This window comes from Scomber scombrus, chromosome 6 (genome assembly GCF_963691925.1).
Source record: "Scomber scombrus chromosome 6, fScoSco1.1, whole genome shotgun sequence".
In the NCBI taxonomy this organism is placed as follows: Eukaryota; Metazoa; Chordata; class Actinopteri; order Scombriformes; family Scombridae; genus Scomber; species Scomber scombrus.
The window spans coordinates 15799151-15811733 of record NC_084975.1 but is presented as its reverse complement, the minus strand read 5'-3'; the positions used below and the strand labels follow the sequence as shown (position 1 = coordinate 15811733).

General features: G+C 42.4%; 1 protein-coding gene across 6 annotated transcripts in view; it reads left to right on the top strand.

Annotated features, from left to right (window-relative positions):
- frmd4a (FERM domain containing 4A) overlaps positions 1–12583 on the top strand; it is a 62023-nt gene that overhangs the window by 18395 nt on the left and 31045 nt on the right. For all 6 annotated transcript variants that reach the window (XM_062420562.1, XM_062420558.1, XM_062420559.1 and 3 more), the window contains exons 2-3: positions 6378–6443; positions 12343–12437. In XM_062420562.1, coding sequence (XP_062276546.1) covers positions 6378–6443; positions 12343–12437 — 161 coding nt within the window. The remainder of the gene's footprint in view (positions 1–6377; positions 6444–12342; positions 12438–12583) is intronic.

Genomic DNA, 12583 nt, shown 5'->3' with positions numbered 1-12583 from the left:
GCAAAGTTAAACTTTAGATTCAAAGGCAGAGATTGGATTTGTGTGAATTCAGCACAACTAAAATTTGAACCATGCAGAATGTGCTGTAAAGTATGATATTTGATGTCTTCATTGTGCATACTAAAACACCTTACAGCACTTTCACCAGAAAGACGGGGCCTACAGTATGTGGTATTTAGAATTCATAAGCATCTCCATCTTTCAGTTTTAGTCAAAGTTATAATTTTAGAAATAATGTGAGAAAACATCTCCTGGAAGAAGAAAAAAAGAGAAAAGGTTCTGGTAAAGTCTGGGAATGGAGCTTTGTAGTCAAATGAGAACAAAGAAGAGTTGGCTACAGAAATATCTGCAGTTTGTTTGAAGTGCCAGTGTGTTTCTGATTTTAAAAAACGCCCTAACTGGAACCACATTTCAGTCCCAAAGTCACTCACGGGCAGGAGGGTGGAGTTGCCAGACACACACAAAAATACACGCATACACACACACACACACACTTGAACAAACAACAGATCTCTCCCGGTCAGTCGTTTCTCTAGACATTCCTAACTCCCTTTCCATGACCCTCCCTGCTCACTTTCACTCTACATGCAGAAATAGATGGAGAAGAAGACGGGATCTGGCCCTGATTTTTATTATTTATTTTTCATCAGGTTTTCAATAAGCCATTGAACTGTAACTAGAGTATTGAGAGCTGCAGTATGTTTAGCTGAATCTTGTGTTGTAATCTAATCTGCACCATATACAGACACTGTTACATTAAAACTGAAGACGAGTCATAAAGCCAATTCAGCTATAATGATCTCAGCATCATAAATCATCAAAGGACTGCCTGTGTCAGACCATGCTTGCGCTCAAAGTGACATGTTTAAGAGTGTGTGTTTGTTTAGTCTCCATAAATATGGGGAAGACGCAGACGAAGTCAGATGGAGGGTGAGAGCACGGAGCATGCGTGTCAGTCTAGGCTGCCTACCGCAGCGTCATAGAGTCCAGGTTAAAGAGATTCATCATCTTGCTTCAATTAACATTCAGTGCTGTTTATATCACATTCCACCAATATAGGTTACCTTCTCCAGCACAGACCATCAACCTTGTTCCCCTGCTCGACCCTAAAACCTGACTCTTAATACCCACCGCCGGTAAGCCCACCTCGTCCATCCAGATCTTTCCCCTTTAGACTCCTATCCCATAGAAACACACCAGATCAGCACCTCATTACGACCACACCTCAGCCCAGAATAGAAGCCCACTGGCTCCATTACAAGGCCCTGTCAGGGCCCAGATGTGTCACACCTACAAGTGTTTTTCACCTTTTTGGAAACACTCTTTGTAGGTTGCTGAAAGGTTAACGTGCATTAAAGTTAAAGGGCTTGAGCAATGAGCAGAGCGATCTACTAAATCACAGCTGTTTGTTATTGTTCCTTCCTGCTTTGCTTCCTATCTTCCTTCCTTTTCCTCTCTGTCTTATTCTTTCAATCAGCCCTCTTGTCACTCTTGTAGTTCAAGTGTTCAGGATCTTCCTTATCTTCCTTCTACAATATTTTTTCTGCTCTGCTCTTCTGTCTATGTCAGTCCCCCCCACCCCCACCCACCCACCCACCCACCCATCCTGTATTGGTCAAACAACAGGGCCCTTGTGATAGCAAACTGAGGAAGCAACCAATAAAGACAGATATGTATTTGACCGGAGAAAGAGAAGGAGGGACGGGTTTGTGTATTAGAGCCAAAGAAAGAGTCATCTGGAGATGTTTAAGTTGGACAGGCCAGTTTCCGGTGTCTGGGACAGGCCAAAAATATCCAGAAACAGAAAAATTCAGCAGGAAAAGGGAAAGGATACACCTCCTTATTTTTCATGTGACCTTCTACATTCAGCAAACTAAGCTGAATCTTAGGCTCGCAGCATAAGCTATGGTGGCAGCTATTCAAGCCAAACACATTAAATTTAACTGCATCTTTGTGTTGCTTAATGTCTGGGAAGAGAGCATTTCTGGTGAGTTCTGCAAATTTAAGATTATGCATTGCCTTACTGTCGTAGTTCAAATGTGGTGCATCTGCATTTGGCTCAGGCGGACTGTATTCATGACAGAGGGTTTAGTGAAGCTACTTCCCAGATGAGCTGTGTTAATATTCAAATGACAAATGGTCAAGTATCCCTATGATGCCGACATCTCAGATGAATTTTCCTGAAAGTGTAATACATGTAGGCAAACTGTACATGTGCTACATGTGGCCTCACACTGTTTCCATAACATGAGGATTACTCATGTTGTAATACAATAATAGAAAACAGACTAGCCTACACTTGCCAAATCATTCAGAGACTTTATTGACAGTAGGTATAGGCTTAGCCCTGCCGTCACACCACACATTAGTATCTATTTATGGTACCAAAAAAAACTGGACTGATTTTTGTTATGTTAGCAGCTTGTGGTTTCAACGGCTGCTGCTCCAGCAGTGTAAGGTGAACACAAGTGCCCAATTTAGGTCATGCAAAAAAAGAAGAAAGACAGTCTAACGGCTGCAGCGGACTGAAAGCCAGAAATAATTCAAGCAAGGCAAACCTGAGCAAGGAGATTTGTGTTTAAGGCAGACAGGAAGTGACAATCTGAAGGGAGAGAGAGAGAGAGAGAGAGAGAGAGAGAGAGAGAGAGAGAGAGAGAGAGAGAGAGAGAGAGAGAGAGAGAGGGAGAGAGGGAGAGAGAGAGAGAGAGAGAGAGAGAGACCAAACCAAGGGAAGTAAAGATCCAACTGCATCTCTTTATATTGTTTATTTGCAGAATATGTAACCATCTAACTGTTGCTAAATCTTGATCAAAATACCCCTGGTATGGGCTATAAATGTAGACTATAGCTCTTATCAAAGTCATATGAGGATAGTGTCGTTCAAGGGCTTTTAGCCTTCCCCTACAAATAAGTGCAGTCTTTGAATTACAGCTGATAACAGATAGTAGGTATACTGGTCACTGATCATCATTATTTATCACATGTTTGGTATTGGAGTATTGGTGTGCTGTGCAGAGCAGACATAAATGTGTGTTTGGGTTTGTAAACACACATACACATACACACACACACACACACACACACACACACACACATAGAGAGAGTGAGAGAGAGAGAAAGAGAGAGAGAGAGAGAGCAGAGAGAGTGAGAGGTCTGCAGTTTTTCATGGCTGTGAGCCGCTGCAGAAAATTTCCCCTCATCTCCTCCTCTCCCCGCCCCCACATCTTGCCTCCATTATTCTCGTGTTTTTCGAAGCAACTCGGATGACAGAGAGAAACATAGCTGGCAAGTGAGGACAGTCCTGAATACGTTACATCGTGAGCCGTTTTCTTCCGGTCGTCCCCCCCGGTTGCTGACCGGTGGTACGTTCTCCTGCTATCCGCACGTTCACACCGTTTGTGCACGGTGCCGGTAGCGAGAGGGGAGGGGGGGTCGGTCGACTGGGACTAGCCCCGTGAGAAGCTGTTTCCTTTTGGAAGGAGGGATGAGAAGGAAGCAAAGCATTGGAAAACGCTGTGAGGTCGCCGTTAATTAGCTCCTAGATGTATCCTTAGCTTGAATGGCGAGCGTGTGAGATATAACGGCGCCGTAACGTTAAAGATACCGGGAGTACACACCGAGCTGCGTCGCTTGTAACTAACGTTAACTAATGGTCACTAACATGGATGCTGATGTGCCTCCTCCCCTAGGCCGGCCGGGAAAAGGGGTGTTTTTTGATGATTTTCTGGCGGTGACACGACTCGTTTCTTTCTGGGATTAATAATTCGGGATTCTTCTTTTCTTCTCTCTCCCTCCTGGAGCCGGTTTTTGTGTAGGAGCCTCGCAAGGAGCGTTTGCTTTTAAGGTAACAACTAACTATAATGATAGCGCTGCTGTCTCATGCGCTGGCCAAGCATCACTGTCAGCTGTCTTGTCTGTGTGCGCCTCTGTAATCTGGTGTCACTTTCAGCGAAATAATGAAACACTGTGAGCAGAATAGCTTTTATACAAAAGACTAGGCTTTCATTCTTCATTTTCATCTCTATCTCTCTCTCTCTCTGTCTTTTAAATTTGACCGTTTGTTGCCAGTGAGTCAGACCTGAAGATGTAGGTTGGCCAATTCAAATCTGACTAGTAATGGGTCAGAAATGCTAGTGGATCACATAGCCTAAATGAATCACACACCAGGATAAGGTTATGTTGGTTACTTAGTACAACGTGTGCTTTGTCTCATGTCTCTATCAGGTACATTGTCATGTAATGTTTACAACATACATCAGAGGTCAGAGACATGTGCAGAGAAAGAAAGATTAATCTCTCTGTAGATAGTGTGCATGCTCTGGCTAAACAGTCTCACAGTGCAGCAACAATACATTAAGTTGAAATATGCCCCTTTTTTCAGTCGTATTTAATGACAGCAAGCTATTCATAGAAACTTTATGACATTTGGTTTCATGGTGGATAGAAACTCAGTAGCATGTGTCCAATACCACAAAGTGAATTTTATGACTAAAACCAATAAGTGTCTGTCCCTGCCAGATTGAGCTGTCTATTTTTAGCCTCCAGGCAGTGATGTGTTACCTTGATGTTAAGGTTTGTACTATTCCCAGGTGCCTCAAGCAATGAGCCAGTGAGAGTGTGTGTATGTGTGTGAGTGTATACTGTCTGCATTGCAGTGTAGAGCAGATAAGATGTGTGTAAGATGTTTTTTTGAAAATATTATAGTCTTGCACCAACGTTTGATCGAGATGACATGGGTGTTGCAGGATTACTTGGTAATCTAGTGATGAATAACTGAGCTACTACCCATTACTCGTGTAATAAATAAAATCACTTGAAACATGGAAGGTTTTGAAGAAGAAAGGTAACTCCAAGGCAGAGGGGTTGCAGATGAAAACAAAAGGCAACGTTGGAAAATGGTAGGGTGAGTGTGTGTGTGTGTGTGTGTGTGTGTGTGTGTGTGTATATGTGTCGCTCACTGTGTGCACAGGTGCACCCAATCTAAACCCTCAAACCACAGGAGATCAATGGCGAGTGGGAGGGTAAACCCGAACCCTTCAAAGTGTATAAAAGCCACACACACATACACTCAAAACACTCAAAAACACCATAAGTCATTCAGCAGAGAGAGACACAGCCCTGCCACTGCTCTCCCTATCTTTCTCTGGTGTCTTCAGCTCTTTGCTAAACTCTCACCTCCAACCTGCCACTTCAATGCAAGCTGGCACGGGTGGTGAGAAAGTATAGGTATATGTAACACTCACGTCGTGGACACACCCTTACCACATTGCAACAGCCTCAGGTGGCCAATATGATCCTTGTGGCTAAGGGTTACAAACCGGTTATGCTTGTGCTCATGTTTATGGCATCTATGTTTTGCAAGGAGTTTTCATTGAATGCTTGACAATGATGATGATTCTCCCCCACTCTCCTTCTTCTCCAACATTTCCTAACCCCACCCCTCCACACACCCACACACATACACGCACACATCACCCCCTTCCCTCTGCTCCCCCTCCCCTTCTCCCAGATGTGAGGGAAGTGTGGGAGGAGCCAGAGGGTGTTTGTGTTCCTCAGGGTCCACGCTTCCTGTTAAATTGAAGAGAAACTCCACATGTGCTGAAAACCCCAGGATACACACACACACACACACACACACACACACAAACATGGACTTACACACTGAACACTTTGGCACAGTTTGTACCTCTGTCTTGAAATGTCTGGCTTCATTTCTCTGGTGAAGTTTCAATTCCTTAGAATTTCATTGTGCTGCAGCAAACTTTCAGACAGGTTTGGAACAAATTGACTTGGCTTAGCCTATCATGTGGATTGTTTGGCCTCACAAAGTTGACTGTCCCATCAATTGCACCTGCTTCAGTGTTTACACCTGAATTTGGCAGACGGATATTATCAGTATTTTTGCAGCTCTATCCAGCAAACATTGTATCAACAAGACTGACAAACTCTTGAGTGAACAATGTCATTAGGCAGCTTCACTCATTGTGGTCACTATAGTCCACCAATGGATAATGGCTTTCCTGCTCAAAGAGGAATGCCAAAAATGTCTGCGAGGAAGAGAGCAGGACGTTGTCTCTATTGGCCCATTGTGTCCAGTAAGCTCAGCTAACCTTGTTAAGACAAAGGAGAGCTTCAGTCAGACACTACACACATTTGCTCACTCATAGCACATGGCTCACATACTAATATATGTGGTGACGCATCATGGTCTTGTTGGATTTGATAGAAAAATAAGTTGGTTAATAAGTTGTGGATACCCATGCAAAATCTACCTACAACCTATAGCCATGTATTAAAATTATATTAAAATATATAATATTAATTGAGTAAGAATATTAACAAACATCCTTTGTTTTTTGTTTTTTTCTGTTTCTCAGATGACAGAGGGGAGGCGATGTCAGGTCCATCTCCTGGACGACAGGAAATTGGAGCTCCTTGTGCAGGTGAGTCTCTTCTTCTTCTTCTTTTTCTCCTCCTCCATCTTTCTTTCTTCTACTGCCTTTGCAGACTCCTTTCCTTAGAGCGAGGGAGAGGTGATGTCTGCCGCCCTGAGGGACTCAATTACTGCTGACCAAGCGAAATGTGGTCAGCAGTGGGTGACTTTGCTCTTTCTTGGCGCTCACCTGATCTCTACGCACACACAGACACACACAGACGGGGCCCTGTCCTGTTTTTTTCTGTCTGTAGAAGCTATGCATACTGACACTGAGTTCAGTACTAATGATGTCCTAAACAGAAACCCTAAATTCATGCTCCACTGATCTTTCTTCCCCCTCCCCCCCTATCTCTCCTGCCCTCCCAGAATGCCTCAGTAATCAAGCCCAGACCCACCGCCAAAACTGTCTGTCTGGCTATTGTTCTGTCTATCATTCAATGTGTAATTGACAATGCTGCATCTTATCCTCCAAATTTCTTGGAAAAACAACGCATCCACTCTTCCCACTTTTCAGTCTGTCATCCTCCCAGCAGGCCTTTTTCTGCAGTAATGACCAAAGACAGCAGCAGAACCCTCATCAACAAACCCTTCTCTCTGTCTTTTGCCATTTACTCTAATGCCCATACTGTTTTGAGCAAGCTGTTTGCTACTAGATCTGCTCTGGTCTGCTTTACTCCAGGTAAACACGTCTTGTAAAATCAGGATTTAACATTTTACAGGAGAGGATTTATTTTCAAAGCCGGTATTAGGCTACATCAGATAGTGTTTTCTTTTTTCTTTTTTGATGCATTTTGCAGCCCTTTCTACACAGTAACTTTTGTTGGGGCACTTGTTTATGGCTCTCTTTCTACCTTAACCTTCTTTATTGATTGTTGATGACATTCACATTTGTCATGCCTTTGGCTCTCTTATGGTTTGGTCACATGGACTGAGGTATTTTTATTTGAAGCTCTTTCCGTTCCTCCTAAATCGGGTCTAACTGTTACCCAGTTTCCACTAGAAAGAGGGAAAGACAAAAGAAGGTAATTGCCCCTGAATAAAGAGAAAAGGAGCAAGGGCAGAATAGAAAGATTGGCGCAGAAAGTCAGCAGGTTGAAAGAAAAGTGAGATGAGAGCTCAGGAAAGCCCTAAATGGAGAGACAGGAGATGACACTGAAGAGATGGGAATAGAGAGGAGAAAATGGAGGGGAGAGCCAAGGATAGGTCTGCTGACTTTCTGATTTGATTACTCTGCCAGAACTGATCCTCTCTTTCAAATTGGTACTTCTTCTACTCCCACTTCCCATCTCTTCTCACTTTCCACTCTTAAAACTCTATATCTTCTTTTCTCTCTCAGCCATTTTGCGCTTGTTCTCTTTACCTGCCTCTTTATCTCCAAATACAACAGCAGCAGCTCCTGTTATCCTCATCCATTCATCCTCTCCTCCTATCATAAAGGAAAGGAAATAACAAGGAAATCAACAAGAAGATAGCTGGAGAAACACATGTCAGCAATGTTAGTGTATTCTACAAGATAGTTCATATTTAGTTACTTTAGCTTGGATTGTGAAGCTAAAGGTGATTGATTCATGTAAATAGTTTTACAAGAACTTGAAGAGTAGTGATGATTGATTGTTCTGTTTATCACATTGTATACACAGTGTTAGCAAATGGAATTTTTTACATTTTGGCAATGGTATTAGCAAGGGAGAAAGGGTGACAAAATGCCGGAAGAGGAGATGATATTAACAAACCACCACTGTCATATAAATCAGGATACTGCTGTGTCTCCTTCTTTTTCTCTCGCTCTCTGTCATCTTTTCTGTCCACTGAGCAGATGTTCAATAGGCCAGTGAGTCGTTAGTGAGACCACAGAGAATTACAATGTTATTCTTAGTTTTCTGCTGAACTAAGAAGCAGTCAAACCATTCATTCCATCATTTCCAAAAAGGGATTTCTTGAAGGAATGAATGAAGTCATGAGTAAGTAGTACAAATAGTTGTTTATTTTTTAATTGATAAGGCACCACTCCAGTTTTACACACTCAACTGGAGCTATTTCATGTCTTCACCGATCGTTTAACAGCACTGTGGTTGAGCCTGTCTTGTTGAGGTTTTCATTTAAGTTCCTGTTGCCACACCAAGCGCACCAGCCAGCTAGAGTCTGAAAGGTTGGATCTCATTTCTGTCACTGGCTTGTAACATTGACCAGCTGTTTAATCCCAGAAGTGCAGTTCATTTATTTTCCTCTTCCTCATCCCCTTCCTCTTACCTTTGATAGTGAGTCCTCTGTGGTTTGTTTATGGAGCAGCGCTTCATTGGCAGGGAACTATGTGCCAAGAGGCCAACACAACTATTGACCAGGTTGTAAAGATGGAAGCTTACCACCAAATACACCACTGAGTGAAAAGAGATGTCAACCACATGGCTATCACTCCGTAAGGCTAAAATGGTGTATTCTAATGGGCAGCAAATGGAGTATTGAGGTCAAGTTGTGTAACAGTGTTGCTCCTCCCTATTGTTTTCCAAAGTTTTGATGTTTATAGGATAGTTTATGATTTTAAGATGGTAAGATGATATGAATTATCACTCTGTATACAAAATACCTGGATAAGACATTAAAATCAGATTTTTACTATTGTGAAAGTGAATAGAATTAATGTGGAGTGTGTGGTTAAAAGCCTTTTCCAATCCATCCTTGGACTGCCACTGATAATTCAGTTAGCGTCCCATAAATCTGAACAGTTCTGAAGGCGCCAAGGGCCTGACTAGCTGTTTGCTGAGATTGGTCCATGATTGGCTGCCTGCCAGCCAGTCAACTGCGTCACTGCTGAACTACTGTTGTGCGTTTGTCACTTGTGGGTCTGCATTAGTATCTCCTCCAGTGTTTTCCCCCATTAATGTAATGAAAACCCCTGCCAGTCCGAAATAATCTTTTTTTAACATATCGCCACATATCCGTTCATTTGGAAATCAATAATCATTTGCTCTTTGGAGCCTCTGCGCTGTTCTGAAATGAGTCAACCTCTGTGTTGTTGCCTTGAAAACTGTTGACGCAGACAGACACTCCCACACAAGAAACAAAATATTTTATCTATGTTATTTCCCTAATTAATTTCAACTCAGTGTGAGAGTCTCTACTGCGTTTTTCTAGCATTTACGATCATGTTAGTTTCTCTCCTCTCCTCTGCTCTCTGGCCTTCTCAGCCCCTCCACACACACGGAGCGAAGCGGAGGATAAACAGATAACATGAAGACAATGTTACTGAAGTTGACAACAATTAAACTTGTTATCTTACTTTAAGTGCAGTAAAAGCTTTGTGAGTAAATAGTTATTTATTAGTCTAATAAAGTATGTACTAGCTAGCTGATACATTGGAAACTTGAATATGGTGACAGTGGTGAGGATGCTTGAAGCTAGCTTTGTAAAAAAAATATTCTGAGATCATCACTGGGAAATAAAAATAAATTGATCTGTAACATTGCCATTAATTGGGTTTACACCCCCCCCCTCCTCATCCCAACCCTCATCCCAACCCTCATCCCAGTCCAACATTGTCCTCCTCACTTGCTTATCCCTGTAATTCTTATGCTGTTAATTACCTGTGTTGCTGAGGAGGCACAGGCTAAATGTCTATTAGTACTAATGCTGTCTAAGCTAGCAGAGCTTTACTGTCTGATAGATGGCTCCATAGTGTAGTGTGTGTGTGTGTGTGTGTGTGTGTGTGTGTGTGTGTGTGTGTGTGTGTGTGTGTGTGTGTGTGTGTGTGTGTGTGTGTGTGTGTGTGTGTGTGTGTGTGTGTGTGTGTGAGAGAGAGTGCGTGAGTGCGTGCATTTGTGTGTCTGTGTTTCGTGTGCCATATCACTTACAATATTACCTGTCATTCACTGCCTGTATCGCAGTAGGTATCTCCCAAACATTATTAAATATCCGTTAGGTATCTGCCATTTTGCAGATAAGCTGTATTGTCAGGATGTGAGGATATGTGTGGCACGGGTAAGTAATCACTTGAAAAGGGAACCAAACTTAATTATAGTATCTAGTGCAGCCTATATATTCAATCCAATGTAGAGGCAAGACACTCTACCCGCCTAACCTGACAGGACTCTTTCTGTTCCTTTTCATCTTCATCACACACTTCTAGTTTTATTGTTTGATAGTGTACCTGGCACTCGTTTTTATCTCTACTTCATCCTTCCAACTGTTCACTGTGTGTGTCCACGTGTCCCTAGCTCAGTGTTTGTTCTGCTGTGGTAGCATAAATGTTGTCTAATTGATATTGTTGCCAAGGCAGTAGACTGCTTTGTGGTAATGAGAGACCATCATTGTATGTGTCTCACAATGAACCTAAACATGTATTACTGCTAATACTATAACGATAGTCTGGTTCCAGACCTAAAATTTCCACATCTGAAATATTTTGAGCACTTCAAAGAGGCTTTGTGTTGCTCTTGTGAAAGGCTGCTCTGCCTGTTTGGAGACACAACAGAGCCAGTGTGGATGGAGCTACTAATTTTTGTCAGAGTCACGCATATCAGGATTTAAACAAGGTCCTTATTTTTCCTTTCTTTAGATCTCTAATCTAAATCATTGCATGTTTAATTTTAAACTTAATGTAGCCGTAGAAAGACTACAGATTTAGCATGTTCAGTCTCATTCTTTGCTAAGAGAGCGGTGAGTTTATAATTTTTAGACACTGGGAAAAAAATATACATCTGAAAGTTTTGTTTTAATGGTAACCTTAATAGTGCTTAACATAGTAGCATGTGAAAAAATTCAACAATACAATAGGATTGGATTACGTCAAAGGGACAAAGACAGAATAAGCTAGTACAATAGTCCAGTTGTTCTCTATTTAATGTCATCCTCTGATATATAAATGTGACGCATCAGCCTATATATTAGCTTCTCCTCAAGCTTTCTCTGTCGCTTCTATTCTCTCCAGAGCCTTTTTGTGTAGCAAAAATCACTGTAGGCGTCGCTCTTATATGAGATCTAGGTCATCGGAGATGTGTGTGTGTGTGCATGACATCATCACCTTCTCTTTAAATAGCTCTGAGTAGCTTCTCTCCCTGAAGTTGTAGCTGTGCTGCGAGTAGATAGTACGAGACCTTAGGGGGAGATTGTTAAGAATTGTCACCCTATGGCACTATATCTGTGAATCATGTGTGTCTGTGTGTTTGTCTTACATGTACACGGATCAGATGATATATTCCTCCTGTATGTTGTGAGGGGGCTGCTTACATGTTGGGATTTGTGCTTGTGCACACACATGTGCATCATGCATATTTGTGTGTATTTGTGTGATGAAACAGGGTATGTAGGCAGTGAGGCACACCCATGGTTAACCTCAGGGTGGGGCGTGCTGTTGCTCAGGATGTCACAAACCAGCAGCATATGGCAGCAGTCCCTAGCCTCAGCTTCGCTTTAAGATGCGCTGCATGCTCTGAGCGATGTGATGAATGGAGGTTGTCATCACATAAAATGTGACTTTGACAGTTTTGCGTGTATGAACTAGCTAGCGAGCTCTGGTGTTAGCTGCAGCCCTCTGCCTGCAATACAGTGGTTCAGCCCAGAGGCATGACTCTGCAGTAGAGGTGTGGGTCAGAGGCAGAAAGGAGATTGAGAGGGAGGGGAAGGGCAGGGCACCTGCACTGTCAGCAACATCCACACACTCCATCCATCTTTTTCGCTCTCTCTCTCTCATTTATCTCTTCCTCTCTCACTCTTTTCCACTTTTCCCCCATGTTTATCAAAATGCTTAGTCATTGCAGTAAATCAATACCTGATAGAATACATTAACATACAACACTATCACATTTACTTGTTCCAGTGAAACTGCAGTGTGCATAAACTGCTAACATAACACAGAAAGTGATAAATACAGCCTTAATGAGAACAAAACTAATGTTCCTCTCTCTTTGCAGCCCAAGTTGATGGCTAAGGACTTACTGGACCTGGTGGCCTCTCATTTCAACCTCAAGGAGAAGGAGTACTTTGGAATCGCATATACAGATGAAACGTAAGTAGTACTCAAATAGTATGAGAACTACATAGTAATTGGTCATTAGGCTTGGGCTGTATCTGTACTTTCATATCTTCATATCTTCCTGATATTTTACTGGTGGTATACGGTAAGATGACAGTATTTGTAGTTAAAAAAAACAA